At 33.4% G+C, this 19,930-nt stretch overlaps 1 protein-coding gene across 1 annotated transcript in view; it reads left to right on the forward strand.

The window, feature by feature from the left end:
• The window catches only part of LOC145330430 (uncharacterized), a 59,631-nt gene that overhangs the window by 16,169 nt on the left and 23,532 nt on the right, over window positions 1-19,930 (forward strand). The window contains exons 7-12 of the mRNA XM_080175065.1: window positions 2,838-2,962; window positions 3,805-3,872; window positions 5,675-5,746; window positions 10,654-10,739; window positions 13,694-13,759; window positions 15,158-15,217. Of these exons, the coding sequence (XP_080031191.1) occupies window positions 2,838-2,962; window positions 3,805-3,872; window positions 5,675-5,746; window positions 10,654-10,739; window positions 13,694-13,759; window positions 15,158-15,217 (477 nt within the window). The remainder of the gene's footprint in view (window positions 1-2,837; window positions 2,963-3,804; window positions 3,873-5,674; window positions 5,747-10,653; window positions 10,740-13,693; window positions 13,760-15,157; window positions 15,218-19,930) is intronic.

Here is a 19,930-nt window from a genome sequence, read left to right on the forward strand (position 1 = left end):
GGGGGTAATTTAATAATGAATAAAAAGTATTAAGTATCCCCTGTATTAATGAGCATATAGTATATAAATTACCTGGTCCGTCGGACCAAAAAGACCAATGCAAATTAGGTTTTGTGAAATAGATAAATGTTTATCTTTAATATTAGATCCTGCTCAATAACCAACTTTATCCACAATTTGTTGAGCTTCGCTATTTATGGATGTTGTCATGCATGTTAGTATCATAAATTCAACATTGAATTTTCCAAATTGCTAGAAAATTTTGTATGAAATAAAAGTTTTGACCGCCATGGTTAGATTCAGGGGTTGTGATTCAATAAATTGATTTCATTTGAAATTGTTGATATTCTAGTGGCGTATGTTGGCGTGAAACTTATTTTGTGCTGAAATTAAAGGGAAGTGGATATAAAGGGGGGAAAAGATTGATGAAGGTTATAGGGAAACTTTTCAGTGGAAATGTTTGTCATAATGCTAGTTCCTTTTCCCTGGTTAGATCTAATGTTGTGCTCTGGACTTGTGTGGCAGAAAAACTTTTCCATTAACTTTACCAGAAATTCACAACAATTCAAATTGAATCCATTTTGTGGAAATGTTGAATTGTACGTGCATGCAGTCCTTCATAGAATAATAGGGATAGAATTGTACGCATGCAGTACGTCAAAGAATAATAGGGATAGAATTGTATGCATGCAGTACTTCATGGAATAATAGGGATATAATTGTTTGCATGCAGTACTTCATAGAATAATAGGGATAGAATTGTATGCACGCAGTACTTCATAGAATAATAGGGATAGAATTGTATGCATGTAATACTTCAAAGAATAATAGGGATAGAATTGTATGCATGCAGTACTTCATGGAATAATAGGGATATAATTGTATGCATGCAGTACTTCATAGAATAATAGGGATATAATTGTATGCATGCAGTACTTCATAGAATAATAGGGATAGAATTGTATGCATGCAGTACTTCATAGAATAATAGGGATAAAATTGTATGCATGCAGTACTTCATAGAATAATAGGGATAGAATTGTATGCATATAGTACTTCAAAGAATAATACGGATAGAATTGTATGCATGCAGTACTTCATAGAATAATAGGGATAGAATTGTATGCATGCAGTACTTCATAGAATAATAGGGATAGAATTGTATGCATGCAGTACTTCATAGAATAATATGGATAGAATTGTATGCATGCAGTACTTCATAGAATAATAGGGATAGAATTGTATGCATGCAGTACTTAAAAGAATAATTTGGATAGAATTGTATGCATGTAGTACTTTATAGAATAACTAATGGCTTCACCCCTAGCCTCTAGGGGCTTCGCCCTATTAAGTAATGGGAAGTCAACCCTCCTAAATAGAAATATTTTAAAAAGTTATTCTTTGTTTAATTACTCTGTGGTGAAATTAAACTAAGGTTGTGCGCTGTAAGCACAAAAATTTCAATTCGTTAAAATTAAACCTAGGTTGTTCGCATACACAAAAATTAAAATTTAAAACAAAAAAATTTAAATTTTTTTTGGTGGGGGGATTCATGGGGGCTTCGCCCCATGTTGAAGTGGGGTTCCCCCACCCAAATTACTGGTTTTTGTTTACAAAAATTAAAAATTTTGGAGTGTTTTTTTAAAGTTTTTTTACCAGTAGGTATATTCCCTGAAGAGTAGAATCCGTTTGGTTCAGTGGTTACCGAGATCTTAAGGGACAGACAGATAGATAGACATCAAGCTACTTTGTATTATAGATAGGGATAGAATCAATATTTAATTGTACAATTTCTATTTTTCAAACAATTCATAAATTGTAAATAAATTTTTTCAGTATGACTTTAAAACCGAATAACATCCTCTGGATTAGAACCGGTTCTCAAGCATCGTATTACAGACATCATTAAAAAGAATATTAAAATAAAAGTCATAAAATTAATACAAGTTTTGTTACACCAGGCCTACGGTCACTAAAGGCTCACAAAACTGGTTTTAAATTTATCCAGAATGGATTCGAAACCAATGTATATCTGGATTAGAACTGGTTCTCAGGCCATACTGGAAAAATCATGTTTAGCAACGCATTGCAGACATTTTCCAACAAATATTTTTTAAAAAGTCATAAAATTAATACAAGTTTTGTTAGACGGGGCCTTCGGCTCCCCGGGAATAACAAAACTGGCTTTAAATTTGTCCAGAATGGCTTCAAAAACAATGAATTTCCTCTGGATTAAAACCAGTTCTCAGGCCATACTAATAAATCATTTACAGCAAAATTACAGACAATTTTTCATAAAGATTAAAATATAAGTCATAAAGACACTTTGATGGAAAACGCCTAAAAATCAAATAATATTAATTTCTATTATTAAAAAGAATATATGTTTTTAAATAATAGCAAATGAAAATATAATATAAATTATTTTCAGCTTACATAATAGAAAATAGATTATATTATCTTCCTGATTAAACATCAACTATTATTATGAAATAATATCATTCTATTTAGGGTTTGTCAGGTGTTTGTAGTGCTTGGTCTAGCAGCTGTTATGACAGCTGTTCTACTCTCCCTGTTATTCATTCTATTTAGGGTTTGTCAGGTGTTTGTAGTGCTTTGTCTATTAGCTGTTATGACAGCTGTTTTACTCTCCTTCCTATATTTATTCTATTTAGGGTTTGTCAGGTGTTTGTAGGGCTTGGTCTAGTGGCTGTTATGACAGCTGTTCTACTTTACTTACTATCCATTCTATTTAGGGTTTGTCAGGTGTTTGTAGTTCTTTGTAAAGTAGCTGTTATGACAACTGTTCTACTCTCCTTACTACACATTCTATTTAGGGTTTGTCAAGTGTTTGTAGTGCTTGGTCTAGTGGCTGTTATGACAGCTGTTCTACTCTCCCTGCTGTCTATTCTTCTCCGGCAACATTGTTTACTTATAGCTGCGCTACTCTTCACACTTGCAGGTTAAAATTATAGCTGCGAGAACGAAGCTTTTTATATATTTAAGGCATGTCCGTCTCCACAGCGAGACTACTCTATAATTCCCTTTGTCGTTTCACCAACCGTCCGTTAGTACGTCTTCTTTTTAATGTTTCCCTATATAGTTGACTTGGTCCGTCGATCTTTTTTTTTTTTAGAAGTTTTCATTATTTTGTTAAATGATTTATCTTATATTTCTTTTTCATGAAATGAAAACACATGCTCTATAACTCACTTTGTTCGTTTGTCCATCCATGATATTTTTGGGCTTCGCTACTTATCAACTGTTGTCGCTCTAGTTAATTAATCCTATTATATAAAGTAGTAAGTTTTTTTTTTGTACGTAAGTTAATGAAATCTGCTGAATCAATTGAGTCATTCATTCTAAGGAAACCTCATGTAGGTGGGAGGATGGTTTTAGGCTATAATGATTAAGTCTTGGGATGGTTTTAGGCCCTTATCTGCCAAGGGTGCAGCCACTAATTGTATAATAAATAAAATATCTGTTAAATAATGTATCCTTGTGTAATGGAGTAATTCACAGTTAATTTACATTTAATTAACTCAACATTCTCAAGAATGGATTTATCATTACTTGGATCTTACATCAGATTACCATGTACTCTAATAAAGTGAGCCTTGCAGCGGGCCAAAATAACAATTCCCACCTTCCAATCGCTTTACCACAACCGCTCTCCTCATACTAAATGAACGAATTGATTAATAAACGGGTTCCATATTAGCAAGCTAAATTGACGAGAATTTTTCTCCTGTAATAATATCTACATATATTCTACATCCATTATTAAAATTATCTAACTTTCAGGGCTTTCACTGGGTGGCTGTTTAGTTTCCATTGTTTCAGCTGTTTCACAAGAATATTCAATTCATCAGGTAAAATTTGGGAGGGAGGGGATATTGGATTATAAATCATACTGGTACTCAAAGTTTATAACCACATTATCTTATTCTTTGGCTCAAAAACTTCAGATGATTTTATTGAATTTTAAAAGGATTGTTCTACACTAGTAGTGTCCAAACTTTTCCACCAACAAATTCAATTTGCAAGGGTATATTATCATTGAGAATGTATATCAAATTATCGTCAATTGTCTTATCCCTTAAGATAGCTGAGTAAAATAATAATAACAAAATTATTCTTTAATTAACGGAGATTTTAAGGGAATTGACAATGGACGATGAATTTATGTCATTTTTATCATGATAAACAAAATTTCCCCTTATCTTAAGTGTACATTTTCCAGCAGTTTAAAAATTGTTATCATTTATATGTGCATACATTACTCAAATTTGATATACCATAGTTTATATGTATTTTTTATTCACGGGCTAAAATACATCTAAGGATCATAATTTTAACTTGGATAAGGTTAAAAATTTAGCATATAACCACCTTAATTTTAGATATTTATGTCCCTAAAATCAACAAGACCTTTTTAGAGATATTTTGCTTCAGACAGATGGTCTGCTTTCCCCTCTTTTCATTCTCTAAAGGTTTTCACCCCCCTGGCAAAACTCTGTGCATGCCAATTAAATATGAATGTTAGATTATTCTTACCATTCATAATATGTAAAACTTTGTGTATAAGATACTTTGTATATATATATCTACACAAATATAATATAGAAACTTGTAAACTTTTAGGAAGTAATTTTATACTATTACAATCTAGAATAGTGCCAAATATTCTGTTCTTTATTTATATACTAGCAGCCAAGCGCATAAAGCCCTCTAGAGACACTATAAAATATTTTTTGGTATTTCTTTTCTAAGGGTGGTGATACCCTCCTCCATAAGAGTTATAAACTTTTCAAGAGAAGCTGCATTGTAAAGGAGAACCATATTGGTTCAGCAGTTAAGAATATCCTTCAATACAGACACACACAGATCCTGTTACTTCAATATGAGGATAATTTTTTCACCTCTTTTCCTAATTTTATACTGTTTTATATTTATAATCTTTTAAAGTTACAATGTTAAAAATTGACTTTTTGCTCATAACGTTTAGTATCTAAGTGTTATTTGATTGTCAAAGACATAAATTTGTTTAAGTCAGTTTTGAAGGTATTTTTAAAGGTCCCTTTGGTTTTATTTCCAGAGAAAGATCAAAAAGGAATAATTTCAAAATTTAAAATGATAATATCTCTGAAGTAAAAGTTATCGCAAATATAGGTATTAAATAAAATGGTTTGAAATCTTTGAATAATGGTGCATGTTTGTGATTAGAATAAGTTGGTAATATAATATACAGAGCAAAGTAAAACTTCATATAACTATGGATATATTATTTCTTGGATCTTACACAGAATTTTCATGTTCTCTAATAAAGTGAAAGACGCAGCTGGCTAAATTAACCATACCTTCATGTTCCTTCTCCTTTACAACATTCACTCCACTCCCACTGGATGAACAAACTGAACAATATGCAATTTCCATGTTATCAACCTAAATTGAAGAGCACAGAACCCGCCCCCTTTGCTCCCGGTTTGAAATAGATTGAAAAAAGGGGGAGGGGGGGGGGGTGGGGTGCAGGGTAAGGGCTTCTGAAAAGTATTACCTTACCATCCAATATTTTTCATTTATTAATGATAAGGGGAAGTGGGTTTAAAATGTTTTTTTTTAGAATTTAAGCAAGCTATCCAGTGTAAAACTAATGACGTTATTTTTTGTTTAGGCTGACAGAACTGGAGATTATGAGTATAATATTTCTCTCTTCCTTGCCATTTTGTCTTTCTTAGCTTCTGAGGTAAATATATCATATTTTTTTCAGAAGCGGAGCTTCTCTACAACTTATGTAGTCTGTCTGTTCGTTAAGCTAGTGGGAAATGTCATTTACTCCTCTGTCAATAAATTTCGGCGGTGATCCATGGTAGCTGCCGGCCGCCGGTGGTCTGAGAGAAAATGGTGGCAAATCAAAATTCAAGTAAAAAATTAAGTTCATATTAGTTGTTTCAAATATGCTTAAGACCTGGAGAATCAGGATTTGCAGGATCCTAGAACCTGAAATTTACATGAACACCTATATTTCTAATTGTTTTGTACTGGTGTAGGATATTTTATAATTTTGGTAAAATAAAATGCTTTGTTTAAGTCATAAAAATGTGTTTGACCTTTGACCTGATAACCCTGCCAGGTTTCCTGGCATCCTGTTCCCGCCAGGATTGAGATATTTAAAGTATTTAAACACTCAAATATAGAAAAAGCACCAAAGGAATAGTTAGGGTTAAATCAACTTTTTCCCAAGATATGTAAAACTTAACATTAAAAATTCCAGAAAATTTTCACTAATGCCATTTCTATTAAATGTAACCGAAAGAGATTTTTTTTATATTGCTCACAGATAGTTCTGCAGACGGTAGAACATCATAACCTAGTTTAAAATTGAAGCAAATTAGTTATTATCCTTGGCCTATAGATTAAAAGTGTGCACTTGGTTCTGCGAATTTATTTCATATTTGCAATAAAAAAAACATATAAAGTTTGAGAAAGGAGAAATTTTTGCTGTTGTGATAATTATTTATCGCTTAAAATACATAAAAGAAGGCAGCTATTTTAGTGACACCACCAATTAAAACATACAAAAAATTCTAAATGTGTAATCGTATGTTTTTGAGCCAACTAATGAGAGAACGTGTTTATAAAACTCTGGGGACCAGTATCAATTAACAATCCAATGTCCCAATATTCCAGGGAGGGAATATTGGATTGTAACTTTGACTGGTTCCCAAAGTTTTATAATCATGTTTTGTTATCTGGGTAATTAAATTTTTATTAGTTAGTTTCAAACTAACAAAGTCTAAACCTTTTAAATGACAATTTTATTTACGGGGTAAATTTGAGTATTTAAATAAATCTAGCGTCCATTGTCTTATCCCTTAAGATTACTGCCCTATTCCCTGGATTTTTTTGTGTGTGGGAGTGATAGGACACCAGATTATAAGTCTTGAGAGAGATGCACACAATTAGATTTTGGAAAATGTTTGATTGCTCTTATTATCAGGGAGGGAGGGAACATTGGGCTCTTTATTCCACTAGTCCCCAAAGTCTTATGATAACGTTTCGTTTTCTTGGACTAAAAGACCCTGGGGACTTTTAATGAATTTACTTTGTTGGTTCATATACCTGAGTGTCCAAACGTTCCATCCACTAATTGTAATCTACGTACAGAAGGGGTAATTTAGTGTATCAACAAATAGGGGATGCACATCAATTTATCGGCCATACCTCATTCTAATTTTAGTTTTAAAAAGGCAAAAAAATTTTGGTGGGAAGTAATTTTTTTTACATTTTAAATGAGAACCATATCTGTTCAGTGTTTAGCGATATTCTTTGGTACTGATTGACAGATAGACACACAAACATACAGACATCTTATTACTTTTATAGTTGCTTTTTGTTGATTTGGGCTTTTCTAGTGAATATTTTTTAGGAGGGTTTAATTTTGGGTTATTCCTATCCACTGCTAGTATACAGGATTTTGCCAATATTCTTTTATTATCAAATTGATGCAGAATTTTCAAATTTTGCCAACTTTGCAAATCAGTTCTATTTGATTAGGCCTTAAATTCAGGGGTGGGATGGGGGGGGGGGGGGATATTTTTTGAAGCAGACAGTGTAATAGTCAGGGATCCAGGGAGATGATAATAAACTATAAAATTAAATTCAGCTTTTGTTAAGTAAGTTTTAGGAACTGGAAAAAGATATAAGATAGACAATTGGTTAAGGGTTTGAAATGCATTATGATTTTGGGGGGTAGTAAATACTAAGGTTGTCCCCCAAAACAGCTATTGTTAAGATATATTTTTTTCAAATTTATTCAGTTGTTGGTTGTACCTAATGCTAGATTTAAGTTTGATTTGAAATAATTATTAATTTTCATAACATATGTCATGTGCTTGTCCTTCTGTAAGGTTAGTGCAGGTCTATTTTTATTAATTTTGAAATGCTCTTTCAGCAATTAGTGGAATAATTAAGTTTTACATAAAAAATCAATAATTAAAACAATAAGAGGTTTTACTAATTAGATTAGTCTTAATTACTAGTTACGTTGAATTTACCAACCAATATAATAGATATATTATTACTTAGATGATGTACCAGATTTTCATGTACTCTAATAAAGTGATACTTGCAGCTTGCTAAAATAACGATACCCCCTATCCACCCCCTTTCAGTCCTTACTTATGCGTTTGGTCATAGTTAAGAACAGGTGGACCTAATAAGTGCATTTGACTGGAAACTTACACCATAATTTATGACATTCTGCAAATAATTGACACTCTTTTTCCCTGTCAATATATCCACATATTCTATATTCATTATATCCTATATATAAAGTAGTATTGTTTATGTCTGATACCTATGATCTCGAAAATTGCTGGCCTAAATGTTTTGTATGCTTCAGAGAGAGTCTTTAGGTGGTTTTAGGCTATTTTCCTGACCTCTCAAGAGGATAGGTGAGAAGCAACTCGTCCTTATAACAAAGTAACAACAGGATCTATGTTTGTTTATATGTGTGTACCGAAGGATCTCGCTAACCACTGAACCGATACGGTTCTTCTTTACATGGTAGCTTCTCGCAGGTTCTGGTTAGTACTAAATTGTTTAATTTTCATATCTATCTACGTATAGTAGGCCATATTTTGAGACACTCACAAAAACAAACATTTAACCTTAAATGCACTGAATCTATTCAAGATAAGTTGGTTGTCTAAATATTATGATAAATAAAAGGATGAACGAAGCGAAATATGACTTTGAATGACTTATAGTCGAAAATTCTTTATCAAACAGGGAAACTGCACAATTTTTGAAGGCATCTAGCTCTATTAGGAGCTGAGATATAGTGGGGGCGTTCAACGACGCCCTCCCCCCTCTCTACCAATAAAGATCCGGAAGGGGGCCTGATTGTAAGAGTTAAAACAAAAGGTATTTAATGGTCGGACGGACGGAACAATTGACTGAATAATTTGCTGAATACCCTAGTTGTAGAGCATCTGCGCTACAATAAAAACACATCAAAGTTATATTTAAAATAAACTGAAATGCTAACTTGAAATATGTAGATTTTCCATAAATTAAATGCACTGAATTGGATTAAATAAGCACAGTATTTATGTCTATGCAGGGAAAAGAATTTGTTTTCAGTGGTTTTAATTAATTTTTATGTTATGCTGCGACACTTAACAATTTACTTTATCACTTACTAGCAGATATACCTCTAGAGGCTTTTAGGGTCAAATACAAAAACCCCATTGTTAACTTTAGTTTAAAAAAAAGTGTTAGGGGGAAGGTTTATATTTTATTTTTATTTTTCTTTGGGGGGACTAGAAAGTTTAGTTTTAAAAAGTAAATATATGTATAAAAACAATTGGAGGGGGGGGGGATTTTATTTTTGAGAGAGTTTGTACTCTTTCCCAAAATAGTTATAAACTTTCTCAGAATCTATGAGAAGCTGCAATGTAAAGGAGAACCAAATAAATTCTGCAGTTAATGAGATCCTTTGGCACAAACAGATAGACAAATCCTAAAATTTTGTACAAGGATTTCATCTTACAAGGATAGGCAAATACCTACATTAATATTCACACCTTTCTTTTCGTCAATGTTTAATAGGGGACATTGTTTCGCCAGTCATAAAGCTTTTATAATAATGTTTTCTTATTCGTTGGCGTGACAACTTCGAGAACTTTTATTGAATTTTAATTGGTTGGTTCATTAAGTTGAGTGTTCAAGCGTTTCAAGTAATAATTGTAATATACATAAGAGGTAATTTTGTGAGTCATCATTGTGGATATACATTAATTTATCAGCCATTATTAGATCCCTGAAAAAAGCACACAACATTATTTTGCAGAATTTTTGTCGTAGGTCCCTGGTATCTTGAAGGAACCTACATTGCCAAATAAATAGTCTCGCTGTAGCAGGGATCTTAAGGGATAGACAGTGACCTATACATTTGTATAAATCTCCAATTATGATAAACAAATTTACCCTTGATTTAGATTAAAAATTTGTACACTCACAGTTTGGAACAAAAATAAAATTTAAATACAAACACCCATTGTTTTTGAACTAACAAATAAGATAACCTGGTTAAAAAACTTTGAATGCTAGTATAGTTTACAGTCCAATGTCCCCTTCCTCCCTGTTCAGCAAGATTTATATGCAAAATTAAACAATTCACAGACTCACAGCAAAACATTTATTTTATTTACTTCTTTTGGTTTTAGTAAATAAAACAACAAGATTGAAAATCCGACAAAAATTATTAAATTGTTTTTAAAAAGATAACGAATTGGGCAAAGACTTACACCCATTCCCTTTATCAAACACTAGTGGCTACACTTTCTATTTTGAAGGAAATATCATTATCTCCTTGAACCTTTTTATCTTGGGATGATAAAGGAGGTGCCCTTTCCCAAAAAAATATAATATATTATATAGAAACTTCACTGTAAAGGAGAACCATATTTGTCCAGCGGTTAGCAAGATCTCAGACAGACAGATATGCGACATACATACATACAGACAGACGTATAGAAAGATAAACAGACAGATAGACTGACATTCTATTACTTTTAAATAAGGATACAACTGTCGCATTGACAAAAGCACAGTTTAATGGTTTCTTATTTTGCTTATTCCTTCTAGGCATCTGCTGTGCTTTGTTTCTCAGCGTACATGGAGCAGCTTGGATCTCACCAACAATTTCTACTTATTATACCTGGAATGGCTAGGTAAGCTTGGATCTCACTAACAATTTCTACTTATTATACCTGGAATGGCTAGGTAAGCTTGGATCTCACTAACAATTTCTACTTATTATACCTGGAATGGCTAGGTAAGCTTGGATCACACCAGCAGTTTCTCCTTATTATACCTGGAATTGCTAGGTAAGTTTGAATCACACCAGCAGTTCCTCCTTATTATACCTGGAATGGCTAGGTAAGTTTGAATCACACCAGCAGTTCCTCCTTATTATACCTGGAATGGCTAGGTAAGTTTGAATCACACCAGCAGTTTCTCCTTATTATACCTGGAATGGCTAGGTAAGCTTGGATCTCACCAATAATTTCTACTTATTATACCTGGAATGGCTAGGTAAGCTTGGATCTCACTAACAATTTCTACTTATTATACCTGGAATGGCTAGGTAAGCTTGGATCACACCAGCAGTTTCTCCTTATTATACCTGGAATTGCTAGGTAAGTTTGAATCACACCAGCAGTTCCTCCTTATTATACCTGGAATGGCTAGGTAAGTTTGAATCACACCAGCAGTTTCTCCTTATTATACCTGGAATGGCTAGGTAAGCTTGGATCATACCAGCAATATCTACTTATTATACCTGGAATGGCTAGGTAAGTTTGAATCACACCAGCAATTTCTCCTTATTATACCTGGAATGGCTAGGTAAGTTTGAATCACACCAGCAGTTTCTCCTTATTATACCTGGAATGGCTAGGTAAGTTTGAATCACACCAGCAGTTCCTCCTTATTATACCTGGGATGGCTAGGTAAGTTTGAATCACACCAGCAGTTTCTCCTTATTATACCTGGAATGGCTAGGTAAGCTTGGACCATACCAGCAATTTCTACTTATTATGCCTGGAATGGCTAGGTAAGTTTGAATCACACCAGCAATTTCTCCTTATTATACCTGGAATGGCTAGGTAAGTTTGAATCACACCAGCAGTTCCTCCTTATTATACCTGGAATGGCTAGGTAAGTTTGAATCACACCAGCAATTTCTACTTATTATACCTGGAATGGCTAGGTATTCTTGGATCACACCAGCAGTTCCTCCTTATTATACCTGAAATGGCTAGGTAAGCTTGGATCATACCAGCAACTTCTCCTTATTATACCTGGAATGGCTAGGTAAGCTTGGATTACACCAGCAGATTCTCCTTATTATACCTGAAATGGCTGTGTAAGCTTGGATCATACCAGCAATTTCTTCTTATTACACCTGGAATGGCTAGGTAAGCTTGGATCATACCAGCAGTGTCTCCTTATTATTGTACATGGAATAACTAGGTAAGCTTGGATCATACCAGAAGTTTCTTCTTATTATACCTGGAATATCTAGGTAAGCTTGGATCATACCAACAGTTTCTACTTATTATACTTGGAATAGCTAGGTAAGCTTAGATCTCACCAGGAATTTATTCTTATTATACTTGGAATGACTAAGTAAGCTTTGTTTCTCAGCGTACATGGAGCAGCTTGGATCACACCAGCAGTTCCTCCTATTTATACCTGGAATGGCTAGGTAAGCTTTAATCATACCAGCAATTTCTCCTTATTATACCTGTAATGGCTAGGTAAGCTTGGACCACACTAGCAATTTCTCCTTATAATATCTGGAATGGCTATGTAAGCTTGGATCATACCAGCAGTTTCTCCTTATTATACCTGGAATGGCTAGGTAAGCTTGGATCATACCAGCAGTTTCTCCTTATTATACCTGGAATGGCTAGGTAAGCTTGGATCATACCAGCAGTTTCTCCTTATTATACCTGGAATGGTTAGGTAAGCTTGGATCATTCCAGAAGTTTCTTCTTATTTTACCTGGAATAGCTAGGTAAGCTTGGATCATACTAACAGTTTATCCTTATTATACCTGGAATATCTAAGTAAGCTTTGATCATACCATCAGTTTCTCCTTATTATACCTGGAATAGCTAGGTAAGCTTGGATCATGCCAACCGTTTCTCCTTATTATACCTGTAATGGCTAGGTAAGCTTGTATCATACCACCAGTTTTTCCTTATTATACCTGGAATGGCTAGGTAAGCTTGTATCATACCAACAGTTTCTCCTTATTGTACCTGGAATATCTAGGTAAGCTTGGATCATACCAAAGGTTTCTCCTTATTATTCCTGGAATATCTAGGTAAGCTTGTATCATACCAACAGTTTCTCCTTATTATTCCTGGAATATCTAGGTAAAATTTGATCATACCAGTATTTTCTCCTTATTTAATAAGCTTGGATCTTAGGGATACATGGATAGAAAATACACTGTAATTTAACCATCCCCTCCCCCACAAAATTTTCAATAAATTTACCTTGCCTAGCTTGGTATCTAAGTAAATAACTGGTTAAAGACTTAGATTATGAAATCTATTGTCAACTATAACTACGAAATGTATCTTTTCTGGTTGTAAAGTTAGCTTTTTATATTGCTGCATATGTTCAGATTTTTCTATACAAAAACAAAAGTAGAAAAAAAATCATTTTTAGAGAGTGGGGGTGGATAGGATGTTAATAGGAAGGAATAGTTCCTTGAATAGAAAAAGAAAAGATTGTCTATAATACGATACAGTACATGATACAGAATTGATCAGAACTTGTTCTAAATTCAGTGGAAACTAACCTTATTCGAAGCCATGCTAATGTGTGTTGTTGATTTTTTTTTTACAGTCTATTTGAAATACTATACCTGTATGGCTTAGAAACTGATTAACATCCGCTGGATTAGAGCCGGTTCTCAGCCAGAGTGAAAAATCATGCAAAGTATCATACTACGGACAACTTTCCGCAAATATTAAAATAAAAATAATAAAATTAATACCAGTTTTGTTAGACCTGACTTTTGCCCACGCGCGGCAAATAAAACTTTTTTTATTCCGTGGAAAGATGTGGAATTCTATTCTACCCAAAATTTAATAATAATTTTATACAGGAAAATATCTGAGGTTGGCCTAAGGTTTACAAGGACAAATGGAGAGCTGCCAAGCGTTGAGACAAGGTATATTTGTCACATTTTAACTTTATATTTCATTCGTTTTAGTTGTTTTAAGCAGTAAAACCTCTGTAAAATTTAACCTAATTCATTTGTCATTTTAAAATTTATTTATAATTATCGTAGACCTGATTTTATTTATTTAATTTTTATCATAATTTTGTTTAAAAATAGTTTATTATGGTATCTTTTTTGGTTCAATGTTTCCCTTCTTACAGACCTACTGACCGACATTCATTAATTGTGTTTTTTTACTGATATAGCTTCTATACAATTGGGGCTCGGCGGACGTGCATCATCTTCCTCAAATTTAAACCCGTTTGTGCACATTTCAATTTTTTGCCAGCCATATTTGGTGCAGGATTAGACTTCCAGCTAAGTTTTAAAATTATAAAAAGTTGATTTCCCTGAGGCTTACAGGCGTCTGACGCGCGGCTGCCAAACCCTGGTTGTAATTATTATTATTTGATTCTTTATTTGTCTTTATCATTTACATACAAAAATTACATTTAAAGTTTATCAATATTATTTTAAAAGTCATTCACAATATTCAAAAAAAAAAAAATGGATAAAAATTATTTATGTACACATATATTAAAGAATATCATATCAAAAATACATTGGTTATAAAAAAAGATTTTTACATACTGTGACATTCCCTTTGTTCAGTCATAATTTACGTCTTCATAAAATAATAATGGATCACATTTAAGATGTGATTAGCAGAATGAATAAGTAAGGGAGGGGCATGGACAGTTTTATTAACACTGTTAGGTACAAGGGTCGCCAGAGGATGACTGGTCCCTTACCTTGTTATTGCCCCTTTAATTTAAGTCAGACATCCTGTGGTATTCCCTGAGCCCAGTCATCAATAAAGCCTCAAAGAAATAGTGTATCACATATAAGATGTGCTTGGCAGACTGAATTAAGATGAGTGGGGCAAGGACAGGTATTCTGATAGTAGACAGCTCTGACCCTGTTAGGTTTAAGAGTCGCCAGAGGATTAATGAAGGATCATTATCAACTGGTCCCTTACCTAGGTATTCACCCTGTATAGCATACTTGAGCTGAATAACAGACAGAGTAGGAATAAAATCTATCCAGGGTCAAATTGAATTGTTGTTAATTTTTCATATCCTAGTTTATACCTTTTGTTTTTAAGCAAAAATTTCCTTTGAAAGGAAATAAATTCAAGTAGATTTGACTTTAATGGAAGCTTTTTTTTCAGTCTTGACTGAAAGATGAAATATAACACAAGTATAATTTCAATATTTAAAACAGTTATCAAATTACTTGTGAGCGTTTTTGGAACTCCTACTAACAGCCAGCTTGCGTCAAAATTGAGTTGAATATTATGAAGAAAGTCTGTGAAGTAGTTGGTAGTAATCGTCTTGATGTTTTCAGGTTGCACAATGGTGGGGAACTTGTCACAACAACAAGGGCAGATTCTGTTGATTTATTAAGGTAAACACAATATTTATAGACTAAAGGCATCTAGGGGCCCTTGATTGAAGAAAAGATAGTGTTGGGTAAGTCGATCTTCCACTTTCCACATTACGGTTTTATTAAAAGAAAAGTAAAAAAATCGAAGGGTAGGTTTTATTAACAGGAGTTGGGAGTTGAAGGTACCCTCACCAAAAATAAATCTTTGCGGACTAAAAAGAAACTTTACTGTAACACTATCGGTCCGACAGTTAGAAAGATCTTGAGTTACAGACACACATGCAAACAAACTCACATCCTTTTTTTTATAATGATACAGTAGTTACGCGTCCGTGTAAAATATAATAATCAAATTCCCAAATCAGGGGGTGGGGGGATGAGGCATATTCGGCTAGAAATCAACCTTATTAGACAAATACTCAAAGCCCAAAAATAATGGACTTAAAAGTGTATTAAACTGTATATAAGACATTTGCGGATATATTGATACCATTAATTTGCCTATTAGATAAAAAAAAGTATGTTTTTTTAATATTTTTCTCTTGCTACAAATCAAATTTCAAATTTGAGTCACCAAAAATGCTTAACTAATTTTTGCTCTAGAAGAATCATTTTTTGGAGTTAGAAAGTGCTTAATACCTCATTTTAATCGCCTGGCATTGCTTTATAATATACAGGTAATGACTTGGTTGTTTATAGAACAGCTGACTAAAAAACCGAGGTTTTGTGATAATCCCACTTTTGTTGTTGCTCCATAAATGATATTTTTTTTCTTAATTTTTTTGGCTGTAAAGAAGCTTTATATATTCATATAACATCCACCTAAATTTGACTTTTGATATATTATTTATAACATCACCAGAAGGGATTGAATTTTGGAAAAAAATATCAATTTATATTTTACACTGTTATGCATTGTTCTTGTTCTTGTTTCTAAAAAATATTTATATTATTAAAAAGAGAATTATTTAACGCTTCTATAGGTATGTTTATCATTTTTCTAGGCTAAATATAACTATAATTACACCATTTTAAAGTTAAACATCATAACATATAAACTCACTTATTGAATCGGTCTGTATTATTAAGCTGCCAATCCTTAAAACAGCTGCATTTCATTATTCTATTATATAAAGTAGTAAGCTTTTTTGTCTGTAGCTTAAGATTTTGATAACTAATGTACCTATTGACTTCTCTGTTTTATGGAAGCTTCTTATAGGTCCCGGATAGTTTTAGAATATTGAAAAAAAATATCAATTTATATTTTACACTGCTATGCATTGTTCTTGTTCTTGTTTCTAAAAGATATTTTTATAATTAAAAAGAAAATTATTTCACGCTTCTATAGGTATGTTTATTATTTTTCTAGTCTATATATAACTATAATTTCAGCATTTTTTAATCATCATCATATTCAAGTTATTGTAATTTTTTTTAAAAATATCAATATCAAGAACTATTGGAACAATTTTTACCATGCAAAACAAGGTGTTAGAAAGTGTAGGATCCCTCACAATATCTATATGTCTGTCTATAATGCATTACACATGTAATGCTAATAGAGATCATAGACATACAAGCTTTTTTTTTTTGGGGGGGGGGTAAAATTTTTGCAAGGGGGGGTAATTTGGTTTTGGGGGGGGGGGGGGTAAAATGGCGCGCAAAGCATGTTGCAAATTTCCCCCCCAAAAAAAAATTTTTTCCCTGGGGGTAAAATTTGCTTTTGGGGGGTAATTCCCCCTCCAGAAATCTGTTGGCAGAAGAAATTTTGTTTACCCCACCCAAAATTTACCCTTGGGGTAAAATTTTTGAGGGGGAGAAATTTAAATTTAATTAAATAATAAGTAAATGCGCGAAGCGCGCAAAAAATTTTTTATTTTAAGGGAGGTATTTACCCCCCCAAAATTGTTTGGGGGGGGGGGGTAAATACCCCCTCTTAAATGGTTGGGGGTACGGGTAAATATTAAATGAGGGGGGGGGGGTAAATGAAAAATTCGTTTGGGGGTAATCGTAACTTTACCCTCCCCCCTTGGACGTCTATGATAGAGTGGATGCTATAAGAGTGCTCTTATAATGTGAACTTCTTATAACTGAATGGGCTTCCAGAGACCATGAAGTTGGCCTAGTCACTACAAGGGAGAGTGCAGAGATATCCAGGGGGGGGGGGTTCCTGTAAAAGTGTAATTTTTTGGGGGGATAGGGGTAATCACCCCCATTAATATATTATGGGTGGTATAAACCCAGCCTCTTTAAATTTTTTGAATAGGAGTAAAGAAAATCAGGAAAACTTAACAATCTAGGAATCAAACTAGCACCCCAACCAATAATCGGTTCAATGCCAAATGTAGGAGTCCCAAATGTAGGAGTGAAAAAACATTGGAGTGGTCAAACGCATGAGTCCCCAACTTCAGAGTGGAACAAATGTAGGAGTGGGACAAACGTTGGAGTGGACAAACGCAGGATTTTTGGGACAAATGTTGGAGTGGACAAACACATGAGTCCCAAACTATTTTTTAAATTTTGAATTCTCATTTCAATTTTGATTTTTTTTTATATAAACCCAGCCCCCCCCCCTTCGTCCAGTTACTTTTCTTAGTTAGGTTAGGTTAGGTCAGGTGGCCGAGCGCTGTGGCCATAGTCATTATTTTATAGACAGGGGAATAAAAAGATTCAAAATTGTCATATTATTAAAATAGCAGACACTCCTAGGTTTTATTTAAGCAATGTCCACTCTAACATTTGTCCACTCCAACATTTGTCCACCTCGACGTTTGTCCACTCTGATGTTTGTCCCATTCCTACGTTTTACTCCGATGTTTGGGACTCCTGCGTTTGTCCACTCCAACATTTGGGACTCCTACGTTTGGGGTAGGACTCCAATAAGTAAATCTCAATAAAACTTGATAAAATTATGCAGAATATCAAAGTTTTCAATCCCTGAAAATTTCAACCATCTATCGTGATAGGAGTAGAGAAAATCATGAAAACTTGAAATGTAGGAATTGATATAGCCCACCCCAGTTTATTGAAAAATCCTAATGAAACTTGATGAAAATATGGAGTATCGATAGAGAGAGAGAGAATATTCAATCCATGAAAATTTCAGCCTTCTATCTTTTATAGATGATGAGAAAATCACGTTATCCCCCTTTCTAACAGACGAACAGATGAACAGACAGACATACCAATGGACAGACATACAGATGAATGGACAGATAACGGACGGAGGGATATTTTGAATTATAGAGCATCTTTGCTACTAAAAAACAGATGAAAAGGATAATCGTTGTACACAAATTGATTTCAGTATGTTTTAAATAAGCTTACATAATCAAGGACATACAAACTTTTTGATTTGGGGGAAATAATAAATTTGGGCACCCCCATGTTCATTTTGTGGGGTAATTTTTATATCATAGAGGCAAGGATGTTTAAGCTTTTTATATTTTTTTTTGGGGGGGGGGGCGGAGGTTAAAATTATAAATTTAAAAATTATGGTGTTGTCCCAAATTAATTAGTAACCCTTAACCACCTAAACCCCCCCCCCCCCTTCCCACCTGGACGTCCCTTTACATGAAGTAATGATTGTAAAGTTGCTAAGTACCTAACTGCTACAAAAATCATCATCCAACATTTAACCCATTAGTGACGAACCGGCTAGGCCACTTTATGGTCTCTGGAAGCCCATTCAGTTATAAGAAGTTCACATTATATAGCATCCACTCTATCATAGACGTCCAAGGGGGGAGGGTAAAGTGGCGATTAACCCCAAACAAATTTTTCATTTACCCCTCCCCTCATTTAATATTTACCCCCCCCCCCCCCAAACAATTTTGGGGGGGTAAATACCTCCCCAAAATAAAAAAAATTTTGCGCGCTTTGCGCATTTACTAATTATTTAATTAAATTTAAATTTCTCCCCCTCAAAAATTTTACCCCAAGGGTAAATTTTGGGTGGGGTAAACAAAATTTCTCCTGCCAACAGATTTCTGGAGGGGGAATTACCCCCCAAAAGCAAATTTTACCCCCAGGGTAAAAATTTTGGGGGGGGGAAAAATTTTACCCCCCCCCCCCCCAAAAAAAAAAGCTTGTATGTCTATGATCTCTATTAGCATTACATGTGTAATGCATTATAGACAGACATATAGATATTGTGAGGGATCCTACACTTTCTAACACCTTGTTTTGCATGGTAAAAATTGTTCCAATAGTTCTTGATATTGATATTTTTAAAAAAAATTACAATAACTTGAATATGATGATGTTTAAAAAATGCTGAAATTATAGTTATATATAGACTAGAAAAATGATAAACATACCTATAGAAGCGTTAAATAATTTTCTTTTTAATTATAAAAATATCTTTTAGAAACAAGAACAAGAACAATGCATAGCAGTGTAAAATATAAATTGATATTTTTTTTCAATATTCTAAAACTATCCGGGACCTATAAGAAGCTTCCATAAAACAGAGAAGTCAATAGGTACATTAGTTATCAAAATCTTAAGCTACAGACAAAAAAGCTTACTACTTTATATAATAGAATAATGAAATGCAGCTGTTTTAAGGATTGGCAGCTTAATAATACAGACCGATTCAATAAGTGAGTTTATATGTTATGATGTTTAACTTTAAAATGGTGTAATTATAGTTATATTTAGCCTAGAAAAATGATAAACATACCTATAGAAGCGTTAAATAATTCTCTTTTTAATAATATAAATATTTTTTAG

The sequence above is a fragment of the Acartia tonsa genome, chromosome 10 (genome assembly GCF_053477335.1).
Source record: "Acartia tonsa isolate MP-2025a chromosome 10, ASM5347733v1, whole genome shotgun sequence".
Classification (NCBI taxonomy): domain Eukaryota; kingdom Metazoa; phylum Arthropoda; class Copepoda; order Calanoida; family Acartiidae; genus Acartia; species Acartia tonsa.